We start from the raw sequence: 19603 nt of genomic DNA, 5'->3' as shown, positions 1-19603 counted from the left end.
GTTAGCACCACGAAAAGAGAGGAGCAAATAAAAACTGGCTGATGTGCTTGACTGTAAATGCTGTTTTGAGTGTTTTTACAACTATGTAGAAAAGATTGGGGACGAACTGTAAGGACCCACAGAAAATTAACCAAATGAAAAAGGAAATACTTACAAATTTGGCAGGAGAATGGAAAAGGCTGTGGAAGAAAGGAAATTTAATCATAGTCTACTATATGGCTCCTCCGTAAACATATTTGCATAGTCGTAGTAATACTGAATACTGATATAAGCCCCAGTTGTGATAACTCAATTGGAAGAACGGAGATAGCAGAGGTGTGAGGAACAGTGGATGTAAGTGATCACCAGCTTTCTCAGTAGGACATTAGTAGGAAAATGAGCAGGCAAATCCAGAAGTAGTGGTATATAAGCACGTTATTTAGAGGTGATTCCCAGAAGCAGCTAGAACTGCAAGGGTCTGGAGTGGGAGACTAGCCGATGTGGGAACACGTAGGGCAAAGGACCGCTCGCTGCTTTTCCTTAGACGCTTTATTCAGCACATGTACTTCTCCGATATAAAAGAAAACTGGATTTAAAACAAGAATGAGAGTGTACTTTTACTTCCGTAAGTTAATAGATACCAGGATCAAGCCCAATTTCACTGGCAGAGAATTACTGAGCTTTTAGTAGATACATTTTGTTGAGAATATTTTTCTTCCTTCATTGACCCAGAATAAGCCAAAGGCAGCTTTGCGTTAGAGAATTTTTTGAGGAGAGGTAAAGAGTAATACAGCTTTTTCAGAAAATGGTGTCTTCTGATTTAGAGCTATAGAGTTTAGGGTCACAATTTTGATTTGTATAAAATGATATATAGACAGTAATTTTTAAAAGAGAGGGTTTACGCTTGAAATTTGATTTTGCCTACTAGGTTGATTAGCGTGTTCTGTATTCCCTATCAAACAATAGTCCTAAATAGGGAAATAATGTTAAATGTAGTTTTGAACAAAGGTTCTGAATAAAGAATGAGTACTTGACTTTCAACACTGCTGTATGGCACATAGTAGAAAAGTGAGAATAGGATAAGCAAACAGCTGCTGTACAGTAAATTAGATGGGATGATCAAGACAGAACAAACGTTTCACAGATATTGAATTATGATCTAAAATATACCATAAGCCACCCAGAATGCAAAATAACCCTATTACCACAAACCAGCATTATGTGTAGAAGTCAACATATGTGACATGGAAGAGATATATAGATTCACATCTATTCTTTCAGTTACATAAACAGGCATCATCTTGGAACATGAAAAATAATCATATAAAGACAATGATGTGTATTTTTACCACATCTATTCAACATAGTGTCCAAAGTTCTTCCCTGAGCAACTAGGCAAGAAAAAGAAATAAAAGACATCCAAACTGGAAAGGAGGAAGAAAAATTTTCTCTGTTTGCAGATGACATGAACTTATATATAGAAAACGCTAACATTCCACCAAAAAAATCTGTTAGAGCTAATACATGAATTCAGCAAAGTTGCTGATACAAAATCAAACACAGAAATCATTTGCATTTCTATAGACTAACAACGAACAGTGGAAAAGGAAATTAAGAAAACAATTCCATTTAAAACAGAATAAAATACTTAATATAATTAACCAAGGATGCAAAACACTTTTACTCTCAAAACTATAAAACATTGCCCAAAGAAATTTAAGACGATATAAACCAACGGAAAGACATCTCATGTTCATGAATACTCAATATCCACTGGATATTCAGTGTTCATAGGATACTTAATATTGTCAAGATGACAATATTACCCAAAGCAATCTACAGATTCAATACAGTCTCTACCAAAATCTCAATAGTTTTTTTTTTCCCTGAATAGGAAAACCCATCCTAAAATTCATGTAAAATCTCAAAGGCCTCCAAATAGCCAAAACAATTTTTAAAAAGAACTAAATTGGAGGACTCACACTTCTAGGTCTCAAAACTAACTACAATGTTACAGTAATCAAAACAGTGTGGTACTGGCATACAAACAGACATATAGACCAATGGAATATAATAGAGAGCCCAGAAATAAACCCTTGCATATGTGGTCAGTTGATTTTTGACATGGGTGCCAAGACCACATAATGGAATAGACAGTCTTTTCAAAAAATGGTTCTGAAAAAACTGGACATCCACATGCAAAAAAGATGAAGTTGAACCCTTACTTTAAACCACAGAAATCAACTTAAACTTAAAAACTAAAAGTATAAAACTCTTAGAAGAGAGGCCGGCTGGTGATGCAGTGGTTAAGTTCACACGTTCCGCTTCTCGGCGGCCCGGGGTTCTCCGGTTCAGATCCCGGGTGCCATGATGCCAGGTGCAGACATCGCACCACTCAACAAGCCATGCTGTGGTAGGCGTCCCATGTATAAAGTAGAGGAAGATGGGCATGGATGTTAGCTCAGGGCCAGGCTTCCTCAGCAAAAAGAGGAGGATTGACAGTAGTTAGCTCAGGGCTAATCTTCCTCAAACAAACAAAAAAACAACTTTTAGAAGAAAACATGAGGGAAAAGCTTCATGATATTGGATTTGGCATTGATTTCTTGAATATAACACCAAAAGCACAAGCAACAAAGGAAAAGATAAATTAGACCTCATCAAAATTAAAAACTTTTGTGCATCAAAGGACACTATCATAAGAGTAAAAGGGCAACCCACAGGAGAAAATATTTGCAAATCATATATCTAATGTGTTAATATCCATATCCAATATATAAAGAACTCCAAAAACTCAACAACAACAACCTAATTCACGTATTGGCAAAGAACTTGAATAGACATTTCTCCAAAGAATATATGCAAATGGCCAATAAGCACATGAAAAGATGTTCAACATCATTAGTCATTAGGGAAATGCAAATCAAAACCACAATGAGATACCACTTCATCCATTAGGATAGACATTATCAAAAAAAATGAAATGTGTTGGTGAGGATACAGAGAAATTGGAGCCCTTGTATATTGCTGTGGGAATATAAAATGGTACAGTCTCTGTGGGTAAGTTCGGCAGCTCCTCAAAAAGTTACAGAATTACCATATGATCCAGCAATTCTCCTCCTAGGTATATATCCCAAAAGAATTGAAAGCAGGGACTCAAAATCTGAATTTTAGTCCATGCTGATAATAAATAACTGTGTGAGGGATGGAAATTGGAAAGATCTTTCTTATTGTAGAATGCCAAATAATAAGCGTAGAATAATAGAGGTAGAAAAATCACACTTTTGAAACTCTCATAGTTATAATTTATTCAGGCAATATTTCGTTCAAAGGATGCTAAAACTAGTGGGTGAAAGTTTGATGAGAAACAGATATTTACATAGTCTCAAAGCATCTCCCCATAAACTTATTCATTACAAAGGAAAAAATAACTATACAAGCAAGAAAGCTGGTGGGCACCATAAACCAAGTGAACAAAGTTACTACCATTACTAATGACACAAACAAAAATCGTGCACCTCCTGATGTGACACACTGGGAAGAGCACCAATAATGTCATATTTCTGGAAGAACACATAACCTGAATCAAATCATGACAAAATGTCAGGGAAACACAGATTGAAGGGTTACCAACAAAACAAATAGTCTGTCATCTCCCAAAATGTCAGTATCATAAAGACAAAGAGGGGCTGGGGAATCATTCCAGTTACAGGTGACTAACAAGAGGGGAAAACTAAATGCCATGTGTGATCCTGCTATGAACCATGGATAAGAAGAGAAATTGATAGAAAGGACATTATTGAGACAACTGGTAAAATTTGAACTCAGTCTTCAGATTGCATCATACTATTATGGCAATGATAAATTTCTTGATTTTGGTCATTGCTCTGTGGTGCTGCAAACAGATGGCCTTACAGTCAAGGGTAAAGGTAAGGGACATGGTGTCTGCGATTTACTCTCAGATGACTCAGGAGAAAAAATTTTATAGCTATCTACATGGAGAGAGAGAGAGGAGGAGGGGTGTGTGAAAGGAATAAAACAAATGTGCCACAACAACTGGTGAATCCGGGTGAAGAGTTTATGAGAGTACTCGGCACTATTATTGCAAATTTTTTGTAAATTTAAAACTGTTTCAAAATGAAAGTTTTTTTAAAAAGGGTATGAAAGATTTCCATAAAAGTGTGCCATGTTCATGCTTCTGGAGAGTCTCTACCTTTCCTCAGATTCTGACTTGTGAACACTCCCTTCAAAAAGGGTCAAGAACACCCTCTTTCCATTATTATTTATATTTCTATATTTAGTCATATTCTCTCATTCTTCTACGTGAGATTTAAATTCAAAGATAAAATAGCAAAGATAAAAATCTCGTATCAAGCAAGACAGGAAGGCTTCCTGTTCGAGTATCAGAGAACAAAAGACGGTTTTAAGTAAAGCAGTAAACTTTACTGCAAAAAATGATCGCTTTTGCTACATTAGCAATGAATGTTGCTTTTTCTTCAGTTTTTAAAATCCAATAGTTGCCCAGAAACATTATTCTCATTCACTTTATGATCATTTATTCATTCATTCTGGAAATATTTATCAATTTTAAATAAACACTGCAAACTGCTAGAGGGGAAAAAAGCTGCAAATAATCATTAATTGAGTCTTTTCACTGAAATTGAAATTCAAATATACTTATTACATTGGAAAGTAAGGTTTATTCATTGTGGCTGAGATAGATGATTATGATTGTGGGTGAGAAAGCATAAACAATAAAACAAAAAAATCAGTTTAAAATAAGAAAATGTCACACATGCAACTTCACAAGAAAATGAATTACAATGCAGTTTGACTTTTATTTTTATGTTGTTCAATTTTATACACATTACACATATCATACATATACACTTGTTATACAAAAATCCAAGTAATTTAATATCTATAAAGGAAGAAGAGATACTGCATTTGATTTCTGGTACTATTCTATTTAAATACTTTTAAAATTCAGATTTCAAGGAGACAACAAATTGAAAGCCATTAATTTTTCAGAAAGCTGTGTGTTCACATAAATTCATCATTCAAGTATATTTTTAATGAAACAATAAACCATCTGACTAGTTGCAAAGTCAAACTGAACAAGCCACGATATGGAGCAAAAGCAGAGCTTTCTTTAGCTCCACTGTCATCAGCCTAGAATCCACTTCTAAGATATGAAACACAGCACAACAGTGATTTTAACCTGACACTATTAAATGCCATAGTAAGGGCTGACAATGTACAGAACACCCTATACTGTTTGTTCACAGATTCTCATTAAAAACACAATACTAAAAAAATAATAATAATTAGAAATTTTATTTTTTCTACATTTTTATTCATTATGAAAAGCAATACATGTTTTTCATTGTGCTTGGCAACTCGACATCATATCTGAAGGAATAATTTAAACATCTTATAAACAAAATATATACATAAACTCTAAAAGATCTTGGTATTGTTTAATTAATTCACTTATAATTTCGGTTCTATGGTTATCAACCACAGCAAATATAAAGAATTTAAAATAATATTGCTCACCATAGTATAACATGTTTTTAAAAAGTGAATTGTTGAGGCACGAAAGCATTACACGATTTGCCCAAGATCATGAAAGGAAGAGGAAAGCGCATTTTCTTTTCTAACTTAAGCGTCTGTCCTAAACCCTAGGTTACGCCATCTCGCAAAATTACCTCAGTGCAACAGATACAGAAATTAGATGCATATTTCGGAATGTTTGTTTAACATAAATTGCTCTTATTAATAAACTTAACTTTAAGAATCTAAATGTTTATCATACATTAGGAATTTATAAAAAGAAACATGATCATTTTCTGAATTAATAGGCATGTAATGAGTTATTGTTTAAATTTGACACATTTGATTGCAAACACAAAACTGACAATACAATTTTAAACAAGTTCAGCAAAAGATGCTTATTAACATGATTTGTTAAAAAATACTTATTGTAGTACCTACAAAATTTAGAAGACAGTACTAGAGACACACATATTAATATAAATGTATCAAATCATCTTCTAGTTGATCTTTTGTTTTTTATAGAAACGTTCTAACAAAGCACTCATGATGTTTCCCGGTATTCTTTGGTGCTCATCAATCAAAGCTTGAACAGCATTCTTTGTCTATTAAGAAAACAAAAGACAAGCCATTATTCTTTTAGTTCTCAATATAGATCATTTATTTTGTGAAGAGTTACTATACCACTACTTTCAAAAGGCCCTCCCTAATGTGGCAGCCATCTCTCCTCAGAATTGATCATTTCCTCCTCAGACACCCAGAGCATATTTCTTACACTTACGCATGAATCACAGTTAGTGTCCACAGGGCTATGTCCCACCCCGATCATAAGCTCCTTAAGATACAGCTTAGCGTTTCTCCAGCATTGAGCACAGCAATGCCTTGCACACATTAAACACTACAAAGGACTGAAAAAAAATCCGAAGAAAAAAAGTAGCAGGAAATTTTCTAGCAGCCAAGTGGTAGCTTCACTCCTTTCCAGCCAGTAATAAACTTCTGTGTATTTTTCTTTCATCACCAGACCTACCAATTACATCAGGCAACACAACAGGAAAAAGTGAGGAAAACTACGAATGAGCTGATAATCTTTGTTCATTACCTTAATTTCTAGACAGTTTACCAGGAATTTAAATTAAGTCATAGCAACAGAAAAGTCAATTAGGATATATCAAGAAATCTTCTAAAACTATTTGTTTCCCATTAAATTCATGACAAATTTCAACACTTTTTACCCTTCTTTTTTTGTAAGGAAGATTGGTCCTGAGCTAACATCCGTGCCCATCTTCCTCTACTTTGTATGTGGGACACTGCCACAGCATGGCTTGATGAGCAGTATGTAGGTCCGTGCCCAGGATCCAAACCTGCAAACCCCAGGCTACCAAAGTGGAGCATGCGAACTTAACCACTATGCCACTGGGCCAACCTCAACCATTTTTACTTTTAAATCAGTTTGTGGCTATCTAAGAAAATGTTTTATGCATATAGATAGTGCATGCATGACATGCAAACACACTTCCTTTTAGATGCCAACCTTTCAATGAGCCTTCTTTTTTATAATCTTGGACCTTCATCTCTTTTTAAATATAATTAATAAACCCTAGCCCAAAGATGTATTTAAAAAATACGCCTCTCTAAACCACAAGTTTTCATGTCTGTGGAATAAGAACTATTTCATACACTTACTATAAGAATTAAATGAAATTGAAACCGTGTCTTCAGGTACTTCGTACAGTGACTAACACATAGGTTGTGTTCTGTGAAGTATTTTTTAAAATTTTATTCATTCATTCAGAAAATATTAGATGCTTTGAAAGCCATAATGTTAGTGAACTAACTTTCTAATCTCAAGGAGGGCATAACTTAATAAGCATAATCAAGTACAAAGTAAGTAAAATATAAGATCATTTGTGAGACATATCATCTGAAATGTGAAAAGAAGGTGTGAAAGTTCAGACCAAGAGCCCCTTTGGTGGGCAGTGACCAGGGAAGGATGCATGAACAGGGGTACTGTTCAGTCTGGGTCTCCAAGGACCAGAAAGATTTCCATAAGGAAGGAGCATGAGGAGAAAGACCACAGGGAAACACTGTCTAAGGAAAGGCAAGTTGGAGAGTTCTGCTGGAGTTTCAGGTATGCATTCATAAGCTGGGTGGCATAAGGCTTTAAAATGAGGTTTTAATTAAGTCGTGAATGGAGTTAAATACCAAGTGAAAAAGAACAGAATTTGTTCAGTACAAATTGAGGTGTCAAGGAATGATTGCTGGGTGAAGAAATATCAGGGCTTTGCATTAAGAAAATACAACTCTTGGAAAGATCACCAACGACCTCCTTTTGTCACTAAATCCAATGGACGTCCTTTTAATCCTACTTGACTTCTCAATCACCATTGAACTTGCTTCTGGAACTCACACACTTGAAGAAAAGCTAGCTTTGGCCTTTCAACCTCTTTTTGCAGATTTATAATCCCAGAATCAGGCACTGACTTATTCTTCAAAGGTTCAGTAATCTTACCCATTTCCACAGCTTTAATTACCACCTATTTGCATATGATTCTCAAATTTCTATCTCCAGCCCTCTCAGCTACAGATAGGAACGTTCAATAAGACTTCCCTTGAATATTTTAAAGGCACCTCAAATTCAAACTGCTCAATTCAAGACTAGCCTAACCTTCTTTCTCCCTCACACTCTGTCCTTTCCTGAGTTCCCTATTTCAGCAAATGACACTACCATGAATCTAGCCAAGCCAAAGCCTGGGAGTCATCCTTAACTCACGCTTCTCATTCATAACACTCAATCCACTGACGGCATCCATTAGTTTCACCTCCTCAATACCATGCAAATCTATCTACTTCTCTCCATCTTCTTTCTACTTTAATATGTATATTATATTTATATATATTATTTATATAAATGTATTTATATGTGGATGTGTGTATAAGAATGTAGAGAGAGGCAAAGAGACAGAAAGTGTAAACATGGAAACAAAACAACAGAGAGATTAAGACTGAGAGAACTTTAAGGAAATATCCCAGGTGTCCTCTTCAGCATCAGCACAGGGTATTTTAATTTAGATTTAGATAGTGTTTACAAAATGGTTATTCTCCACAATCAAATACCTGAACAGTCTATCATCCATTTTTTAAATGAAGTTTCATTTCTACATTAATTTGGATGCTAGTAATTTTGAGTTTGTGATAATCCAGGGGTCATTATGCTATAGTTTATGCTTATATTATTAACAATGAAGATGGGAAAATCACAACGATATATTTACAAAAGGAAAATTTCAAGTATTATTTCAAGTATACTTTAGTTCAATAATGACAATTTACAATAAAAAATATGGATATGGCAACTATATATTTAAGTAAATTCCCTCAAGAAATTCTACTAAACTATGCTTTGGTAGACTACTTCTGTTACTTTAAGTATTGAAAATAAAGTCCATAAAGTAACTGGGGGCAATAACTGAGGTATTTCAATGATTCGGAAAGGCCTTTTCTTTCTTATTTAACTTGAAATAGTTAAGATTTTACTACATTTATATATTTTAATACACAAAATATCTAACTCTACCAGAGACATGAATGTGAGTAAATTTTTCTATCATATGAAAAATTACTGGAGTTTAACTATCAGTAATATATTTTCATTAACTGAGAAAAATAAGGGAACAGGAATCATTTAATTTTAGACCTGGAAGAAACCTCTGAGATCACCTAGTTCGATTTCCCCATTCTACAAATAAGGAAACCAAGGCAGGAGAAGAGCATGGCAGCTATCCAAAGTGGCACTGCTGCCTAGCGGGAGAAAGGGGATTAGCATCCAGGCTTTTTTCCCCTTCTCTCTCCACTACCTTCTATTGTGACCATAAAAATAGACAGTATTTGTAAAAAGCAGTCTTAAGTAGCTCTGACTCACTTAAATCCTGATAGGCCAGAAAAAATTTAAAAAGAACAAAACAGAATTCAGTTATATCCTAAAGAAGAAAGAGTTTGTCAGGAAGCAGCAAAGAAATGTGCTATATTAACAGAAAGTGTGTGGGGGCCAAACAGCGTCACGGGGGGAGGTCTCAGCCCTGGTGGAAGGCTCCCGGAGCCATCTCAGGAAGGTATCGCTTGTGGCTGAGAGAAGAGTCGCACTGTGTGGAGAGCAGGTCCTGACCCGGGAAACCACTGTCATGGGGTTTTACTTTCAGGAAAAGGAGAGCAATAAACTGTGAGTATACTTAATGAACCAGCAGAGTAACTGGAGGTAAGTTTTCTAAGAATGAAGTTCATACACGAGGCACGTAACGTATCATTAATGTTACTTTTGTGAAACTTCCTCCATATCAGCTGCTTGGTTTGAACGGTCTCATCTAATACAACATTACAGCTACTTCAGCTGCACATCCTTTTCTAAATGTCTGACCTTGCCGAGTCCCAGTAAGGCAGAGCGTATTACAGTCATTCATCCCCTCTGCCTCCTAGGCCCCTCTCTTCTGGGCCATCCCTGTCGGAGGAATCCAGGTCCTGCCCCACTAAAGTCCAAGGTGGCCATGTGACTGCTTTGGCCAATAAAATGTCAGTGGGGGTGAGCGAGCCACTTTAAAACAGAAACTTTAAGGGCCATCTCATGGTTGCACTCCTAACCTTTTCTTTTGGCCATGCAAATGGCAACATCCCACATGTGGTTCTTTCAGGTGAATCCCAGAATAAAGACATGGACCTCAGGGGAAACACAACATGAACAAGAAGAAAGCTTTATTGTCCTAAGTCTCTAAGATTCTGTGGTTGGTTATTATCACAGCATAAGCTAGCAAAGCTGAATAACTCATCCAGTTTTCTCATGTGTAAAACAGCAATAAGAGAGCTACCTTATAAGGTAGATGTGAGGATTAAATCAGAGTATGCATGGAAAAGACAGAGTAAAATTATTTCTATTCACAGATGACATGATTTTATACATAGAAAACTCTAAAGATTCCACACAAAAAACTATTAGAAGTAATAAACAATTCAGCAAAGTTGCAGGATATAAAATCAACACACAAAAATCAGCTGTGTTTCTATACACTAACAATGAACAATCTGAATAGAAAATAAGAAAACAATCTCATTTATAACAGCATCAAAAAGAATAAAATACTTAGGAATAAACTTAGGCAAGGAGGAGGAATTTTTGTACACTGCAAACCATAAAACACTGCTGAAAGAAATTAAGGATGACACAAATAAATGGAAAGATATCCTATGTTCATGGATTGGAAGATTTAATATAGTTAAGATGTCCACACCATCCAAAGTGATCTACAGATTCAAGGCAACCTCTATCAAAATCCCACAGTATTTTTTGCAGAAATAGAAAAAAACACCCTGAAATTCATATGGAATTTCAAAGGGCCCTGAACAGCCAAAGTAATCTTGAATTAAAAAAGAACAAAGTTACAGGCCTCACACACACTGATTTCAAAACACATTACAAAGCTACAGTAATCAAAACAGTGTGGTACTGGCATAAAGATAGACATACAAGCCAATGGAACAAAACAGACAGCCCAGAATTAAACCTTTGTATATAGGGTCAAATGATCTTTGACAAGGGTGCCAAGATCATACAATATGGAAAAGACAGTCTCTTCAAAAATGGTGGTGGGAAAACTAGGTATTTACATGAAAAAGAATGAAGTTTGATGTGTACCTTATACTATACCCAAAAATTAACTCAAAATGGATTAAAGACCTAAACATAAGACCTAAAAGTATAAAACTCCTAGAAGAAAACAGGAGAAAAATCTTCACAACATTAGATTTGGTAATGATTTCTTGAATATGATACCAAAAGCACAGGCAACAAAAGCAAATGTAGACAAATGGAACTATAACAAACTCAAAAACTTCTGCACATAAACGAAAAAACCAACAGAGTGAAAAGGAACCTATGGAATGGGAGAAAATATTTGCAAATCATCTATCTGATAAGGGGTTAATATCCAGAATATATAAAGAACTTCTATAACTCAACAACAAAGAAAACCCAAATAATACAGTTAAAAAATGGGCAAAAGACTTGAACAGGCATTTCTCCAAAGAAGAAAGACAAATGGCCAAAAAGTTATGAAAAGTTGCTCAACATCATTAATCACTAGAGAAATGCAAATCAAAACTACAATGAGATACCACCCACATCCATTAGGATGGCTACTATAAAGAACCTCCAGAAAATAATGTGTTGATTAGGACGTGAAGAAATTGGAACCCTTGGACACTGTTGGTGGGAATGTAAAATGGCATAGCCACTATGGAAAACAGTATGGAGGAGGTTTCTCAAAAAATTAAAAATATAATTATCATATGATCCAGCAATCCTACTTCTGGGTATACAGCCAAAAGAATTAAAAGCAGGATCTTGAAGACATAATTGCACATCCATGTTCACTGTAGCATTATTCACAATAGCCAAGAAAATGGAAGCAACCCAAATGACCATCAATGAATAGAATGGATAAACAAAATATGGTATATACATACAGTGGAACATTACGAAGCCTTGAAAAAGAAGAAAACCTTGTCACATGCTACAATATGGATGAAACTTGAGGACATCATCCTAAGTGAAATGACACATAGCAAGTCACAAAAAGACAAATAGTATATGATTCCACTCATATGAGGAATCTAAAGTAGTCAAACTCACAGTAACACAAAGTAGAATGGTGGCTGCCAAGGGCTGGGGGAAGGAGGAAACAGAGGGTTGGTGTATGATCTCACTTCTATGTGGAAGCTAAGAAAGCCGAATTCATGGAAACAGAGAGTAGACTGGTGGTTGCCAGGGGCTGGGAGGTGGCGGAAATGGGAAGATGCTGGTCAAGGGTATAAACTTCCAGTTATGAGTAAATTCTGAGGATCTAATGAACAGCATGGTGACTACCGTTAAGAATACCATCTTACACATTTGAAAGTTGCTAAGAGAGTAGATCTTAAATAATCTTGTCACACACACAAAAAAAATGGTGAATTATGTGAGATAATGGAGGTGTTAACTAACTTTATTATGGTAATCAGTTCACAATATATACATGTATCAAATCTTCACATTGTACACCTTAGACTTACACAATGTTATATGTCAATTATATCTCAATAAAGCTGGGAAATAGAAAAGAATCTTGTGCAGCCCGTAAAGGAACCCAAATAAAGTGTTGATGGATATATATGAAAAAGAAGAAAGAAGGAAATGGGGAGTTGGTGTCAGAGGGTACCGAGATTTCATTCTACAAGATGAAAAGGCTCTAGAGAGCTGCTGCACAACAGGAAGACATGTGATACTACTGAACGGCACGCCTCAACATGGTTGGTAAACTTACGTGTTTCTGATCATAATTTAAAACATTTTTTAAAAGTCAGGCTATGTATACAAAAGGCTGGTGTAAAAGTTATAATCAAAATACCTCATCCTATTTCCTAGGTGATTCAATTGCAAGATATTTGTTGCTTCTTATGTAGTTTTATACTCTTTGAAAGTATAATCGCAAACTGAGTGGTCTTTTCTCATGCTCATCTTCCTCGACCTCTTTGCAGGAACTAATGTTACTGTTCACTCCTATTTTTTTACAAACCTCACTTGCTGACTTCTCTCATACAACCTGACTTGTTATCCTACCTCTCCGCCACTTCCCTCAGTCAGCTTTGATAGTACTTCCTTGGCCCACTCCTTAAATGTTACGTCTCCCACAGTCTCTCCTCAGTCCTCTAATCTCTCTCTAATCTGCCTTGTAAAGCTCATGGCTTCAGTAATCGTCTCAGTACAAATGTCTCCTAAATCTTTATCACCGATTCTGACTTCTCTCCCAAACTCTAGTACAATATTTCCAAAAACCTATGTACATAAATATATACCTGGATATCCTGCAGGTAACTATATAGAATTAGTTTTCAAGTGTGGTACACTCTATAGCTGTAAAATCTCTCAAGTTTGTACTTTGCTCTCCCTTTCAAGTAAATAAGGAGATCATTATCTAATTCATTCATTCCTCAAATATTTACTGAGATCTAGTTAAACACCTAACACTGTTCTGGGAACTAGAGACAAAAATTCATAGCATAACCTCAGCTCTTAAAAAATAAACTAGGACCCAGACCAGTGGTTAAGTTCATGTGCTCTGCTTCGGCGGCCTGGGGTTCACGGGTTCAGATCCCGGGAGAGGACCTACATACCGCTCATCAAGCCATGCTATGGCGGTGTCCCACATACAAAATAGAGGAAGATTGGCACAGATGTTAGCTCAGCAACAATCTTCATCAAGCAAAAAGGGAAGATTGGCAATAGATGTTAACTCAGGGCCAATCTTCCTCACAAAAAAATAAATAAATAAGAAAACTAAAAAAAAAAATAGCATAACCTCTGCACTTTTATTTATATGTATCTACATAATCACAATTGCTAGAGTCATTTTCACAAACCATTGTAGAGGAAGAGGTCATACATCTGCTTGCCTTGGCCAAAAAAATTTGAGTGGAACCAATGTAAGCCACTTGCAAACAGAGGCCAACCCCAATTGAAATGTATTTGGTAGACCAATTCCCTAGTCTGATATTTAAGGGGCTAAAAATGTAGCTCCTACTTACTTTCCCAGTTTGATCTTAACCAAACTCTACCCACTAAGCTAGTGATCCCCCAACTTTATTCCACAGCTATTATTAAGTGCTATTCACGGGAAAACAGGGAGAGAGTTTTGGTCAGATGAGACTGGGAAATGCTCTTTGAAACAAAGTTAAATAGATCCCTTTACTGCAGGGCTCCCTAGAACCTTTAACACGTTAATGTGCTTTGCAAAATTCCTGGAGGAGAATTTATTAGGTCTATCCCAACCTTGCTATTCTAATCACATCAGACTGCTCAGCACTGTTGGTATAAGCGGTCAGCTTTCCTTCCACTGTTTCTTTGTTCATACGCTTCCCCCCCGCCCCAAGTCCACACGTCCAAGTCATGCCCATCTTTCAAAACCCACCACAGATGCTCTCATTCTAGGAAGCTTTGCCTACTTTTCCCTCACAAAGCAGTCTCCTTCCCCTTTGAGCTTCTACTGGTCTCATGCAAAGTCAGCCTCCATCTTGCTTCTAGTGATCTTTCAAAATGCAAACCTACTACCTCAGTCGTCTGCTCTCAACAGCTCCCCCGACTTCCAGGAAACAAAATCAATTTTAGGCCATCACAGTCTAGACCCTCCCTACATTTCTAGGTTCATCTCCTGCAATCTCCCTAGTAGCTAAACCAGACTACCCTCAACTTCCCAAAGATTTTCTACTATTTCATGTTGCCGTCCCTTTAAACATTCAGTTTCTTCTACCTCATTACTCTTTGCCCAGCTAATCCCTTCTTGTCTTTCAGAACTCAGTCCAAGTATTACCTCCCTCAAGGAGGCGTCCCTGATCTAATTTAGATGCCTTTCCTTTGTGCTTCCATAATACCCTGCACAGCAGTTCTTAACCAGGGGAGATTTTGCCCTCTGTGGGGACATATGGCAGTGTCTAGAGACACTTTTTAATTGTCATTACTGGTGAGAGGTGGGGAGGGGGAGAGTTAGTGGCATCTAGTGAGTAGAGGCCAGGGATGGTGGTAAATATCCCACAACGCACAGGACAGGCCCCGTAACAAAATGTCGATAGTGCCCGGGGTGAGAAACTCTGCCATAGGCACACCATTGTGGTAACACTTATCACATTATAAACACCGATCCCGTTATTTATCCGCCCCAGTGGACCATGACAACAGTAAGCCAGCATTCATGGAGCACTTACTATCTGCCAGACATTGTTCTAAACAATCAACATGAAGAACCCCATGCACTCCTCAGGGATAACTATGAGTGGGTACTATCCTCTTCTCTGCTCTGCAGACTAGGAGAGTGAGGTGGGGACTGCCCAAGGTCTCACAGCAAGCAAATAGCAGAGCCAGGAACAACCTGACTTCATAATCCACACTCTTAAACACGATTCCATTTTCCTCCCAAGATATTTCTACCAGACAGGAACAATTTCTTTCTTTTCATGGAGGTCAAAGCTTTCTTTTTCTGAACATCACTTACAAAACTTCATAACTATCAGTGCCAAGAACAGGGGTTCTCAATGTCAGCATACTGCCCGTTTAGAATGGACAGTTCTTTGTTGTGGGGGCTGTCTTGTGCATTTTAGAATGTTTACCAGCATCCCTGGCCTATACCAACTGGATGCCAGTAGCACCACCACCTCCCAAGTCCTATCCATCGTGGCAATAAAAAATGTCTCCAGACGTAACCAAATGTCCCCTGGGTGGAAAGTCCCCACAGATCTGAAACATGTTTATTGAATGAATGAATAAATAAATGAATAAATAAATTTTTAATATGATAATTGAAAGCAAAAATCCATCCGAAGACTAAGAAATAAAGAATAATTCACCTTTTCAGCTAATTCTTCTGCTGTTATCTTTGGATCATACGGAATGGGATCCCCTAAATAGGTGCGTAACTTCACTGGAAAACCTCCATACATTGGAGCAAATGGATAGCGGAATTTTTCATAAAGCCACCTAAAAAACCCTGTTTTAAAGTAACAAAATCATTTTAATTGGTTAAATATTCTGAGAATGTAATTGTAAACTTTCAAACTGTAATACGTAAGACTTCGAGCAAGGTGGAAAACAGTATCACCTCCTGGCAATTAATACAGTATTTTTTTTTTAAAAGATGAGCTTCTCATCAATTGTTACAAACGTACCACAATAATGCAAGATGTTAATAGGAGAAACTGGGGGACGAGAGGGGTATATATCCTCTGTGCTTTCCACTCAATTTTTCTGTAAACCTAAAAGTGCTCAACAAAATAATGTTTGTTAATCAAAAAGAAAAGACGATCTTTAAAAAATATGAGAATCCTAAAAGGCAAAACAAAGGGTAAAGACTTCAACCAAATCTAGAAGCTAAAAAGTCTAGAGACTCTCAAATACATGACTTATATGAACAAAAGAAGAAAAAAAAGGAAGCATAAGGTAAATTAATGTAAACCTGAGACTAAAATGGGTAATAAAAATCCAATAAACTGGGTAAAGACTAAAAACATTATTGTAAATTGAAAAAAACACAAGCAAGGAATTATTAATGCAAATGACCAAGAATGAAATTTAGCAAGATTTTTAGAAGTGGTAATAATGTAAAACAAACTGATGGACTAAGTTTAAAAAAAAAATGAATCCAAAACGGCAAGCAACATGAAATACACAGTCATGAACTATACTGAAACTTTAAAACACTGTTTACATAAGGAAACAGAGAATATACCATAAGACCCAAAGTAATACTCAAAAAAATCACTAGACTAATTTTTGAGATATTCAACTGTTAATGTAAAAGAAAAAGTCAAAAAGAATTTTAAAACCACTTTACAATTAAAGAAACAAAATTAGGAATAACTTCTGGGTTGCAACTTAAATTCTGCAGAAATAATCCAAAGAAAATTAGAAGAAATAATTCTACAACAAAAGTTAAATATTACATCAATCTGCCTTTCCACTTAAATTTGGAAAAAAAAAGTAAGACCTAAAAAACATAATGGAATACCAACAATATACTAACATTAGACATAAAAGAAACAACAGCAGTTTAAAGCTCTTCAGGAGGAGAGTTGCATGTGGATGGGAACACTAACAATACAGTGCTAGGGATATAAAATATAATCAATTAGCTAGAACACATAAACCAGCGGATACAAAAACAAACTACAAAAATTTCAAAATAAAAGAAAGCAACAAAGCTACAGCAAAGAAAAAGCAAAATCTAACTGTTATCACTCCTATAACTAGATCCAAATTATTCTGTTATCAATAAATTAGAGGTAGGCAAAAAGAACTCTTCAATGTAAATGTATCGTAGTTCAAAATATTTAAAAAAAAACAAAAAAACAAAAAGCAAGAAGTAACAGAAATAAACCAAAGCAAATGGTATCTCCTTAGCTTGTTAATCTTATTTCAACATCATATTCCTTCAGGGGTAAGTTAGGAAGATAGTCTGGGTAATACGTAAATTTGTTCTAAACCTCAACAATATGGTTTAACACAGTAAATTAGATAATTCACTCTGTAATTTCAAAAAACCCTTGACAAATAAGCTTCAGTATGTATATGAGACTCAACAAAAATCTAACTAAAGAACTGCCATTACTTAGAATCAGTTATCATTTAGACTTTACACAGAAAAACATCTAAATAGTACATCCATTATCTAAAGTGACAATTCAATAGGATTCCTTACAGAGTTCAAAAGCCCAAATATTTAAAATGTTACATTCTAAATACTACATTATAATTATAAAAACCATATGAATCAGAACTTACTTGTTCCTCCAAGTGATCTAAATCCTTCTCGAATATTTTGTGTAAACATAGGAATAATGGGCTAAAGAGAGAATTTGAATTAAAAAGTAAATAAATTAATCCATTCAATGTCTCTATTGAGTCACTAGTGCAAACTTTTAAGAGCCTGTTTAAGATTATGAAAATAGGGTATTTTAAAATAAAGATATACTTTATCACTAGTGTGATTTATCAGACTAAATTTAACTTGATCATTTGTAAAAATATAAATGGGAAACACCACCCTCTAGTGGTAGTATCTAGTATTTCATTTACCAGCTTTCCTATCATTCCACATAATCACCTGAAACTCGAAATAAAGATTACAGTTATCATAACGTCATTAAATAAAATGAATCTGGTAAATTAAATTGGTTTTAGTGTGCTACTGAATAGTATGCTCACTGAAGGAAAAGTTACAAGATAGAGATTCTCTCTACAGCAAATTTATATAAATTTAAATGATGGGTCCATTTTTTGTGTGTGAGCTTATTAAACCTAAAAATGTCCAACATCAATGAAAAGTAACTACAAGATTCACTTCAAAAGAAAAGCGGGGTCCAGCCCAGTGGCACAGCAGTTAAGTGTGCACATTCCGCTTCGGCAGCCCAGGGTTCGCCGGTTTGGATCCCGGGTGCGGACATGGCACCGCTTGTCAAGCTACATGCTGTGGCAGGCATCCCACATATTAAGCGGAGGAAGATGGGCACGGATGTTAGCTCAGGGCCAGCCTTCCTCAGCAAAATAAAGAGGAGGATTGGCAGCAGATGTTAGCATGGGGCTAATCTTCCTCAAAAAGAAAAAGGAAATATAGAAAAGAACTTTGTATATCAGTTTTAGAGGATTTCTGCTCACATATTCATGGGTTTTATTTTTCCATGAATATCAATGATTAAGTATGACTTTTTTAAATGGCGACATTAACTAAACGTCATAAAACAATGGATGAAGTAGCAAAGGATCATGCAAGGAGGTTATGCTATGGTGGAACTGAAGTAGATAAAAAATTGAATGAAACACTTTAACCTGTGTACAAAATATACCAAATTAAATGATGTTTTACAATAGATAAAACTTGGGGAAGGGAGTGAGCACCACTCTACTTGTAGTCTACCATCAGCATTTGCCTAAATCAGAATTACCTGCCTTAGTGAGCAGAGTTTGAAATATTTAAATAAGCTAACATTTAAAAAGTCATTCCTGTTCAGCTTTGGAAAACAGTAAAACATGGTGGACAGAAGGAAAGAGACTAAAAGTATAGCTTTCTTCATAAAACTTATTGCGTCACATGTAACTGATCATTTATTTATTGCATCTCTCCTCTCACCAGAAGGAAGACCCCTAAGAGCAGAGACATTGCTTTGTTCACTACTGTACCCCCGGCACCTAGAACAGTGCCTGGAACAGATTTAGTGCTAAAAGAAAGTGTGATGAATGAACAAACAGAACAGAGAGACATTGCTTCTAACGAATTAGGCAGAAATAGGCAGTAGCAATCTTAAAACCAGTTAGAAAAACGAGCAGTCAGGTAAAGAAAAGTAGTCAGGTAAAGAATTTAAAATCTGATGGAGTTAACTGACAAAGCTAACACATAAGACAAAGTATACTGACTCTTTTGTAAAAAATTCAGATTATAATCTAGAAAACCACCACTAGTTTTGTAAAATAAAAGGTTGAAATCCTAATGTCTTCAATAGCTATAAA

General features: G+C 35.8%; 1 protein-coding gene across 4 annotated transcripts in view; it reads right to left on the bottom strand.

Moving 5' to 3' along the window:
* Window positions 1–4790: 4790 nt before the first annotated feature.
* The window catches only part of LOC139073284 (DGAT1/2-independent enzyme synthesizing storage lipids), a 39589-nt gene continuing 24776 nt past the window's right edge, over window positions 4791–19603 (bottom strand). For all 4 annotated transcript variants that reach the window (XM_070630600.1, XM_008522547.2, XM_070630602.1 and 1 more), the window contains exons 4-6: window positions 17882–17942; window positions 15952–16091; window positions 4791–6137 (exon numbers count right to left, since the gene is read on the bottom strand). In XM_070630600.1, the coding sequence (XP_070486701.1) occupies window positions 6033–6137; window positions 15952–16091; window positions 17882–17942 (306 nt within the window). In that variant the 3' untranslated portion in view covers window positions 4791–6032. The remainder of the gene's footprint in view (window positions 6138–15951; window positions 16092–17881; window positions 17943–19603) is intronic.

This window comes from Equus przewalskii, chromosome 8, assembly GCF_037783145.1.
Source record: "Equus przewalskii isolate Varuska chromosome 8, EquPr2, whole genome shotgun sequence".
Taxonomy (NCBI): Eukaryota; Metazoa; Chordata; class Mammalia; order Perissodactyla; family Equidae; genus Equus; species Equus przewalskii.
This window is presented reverse-complemented; position numbering and strand designations above follow the sequence as displayed.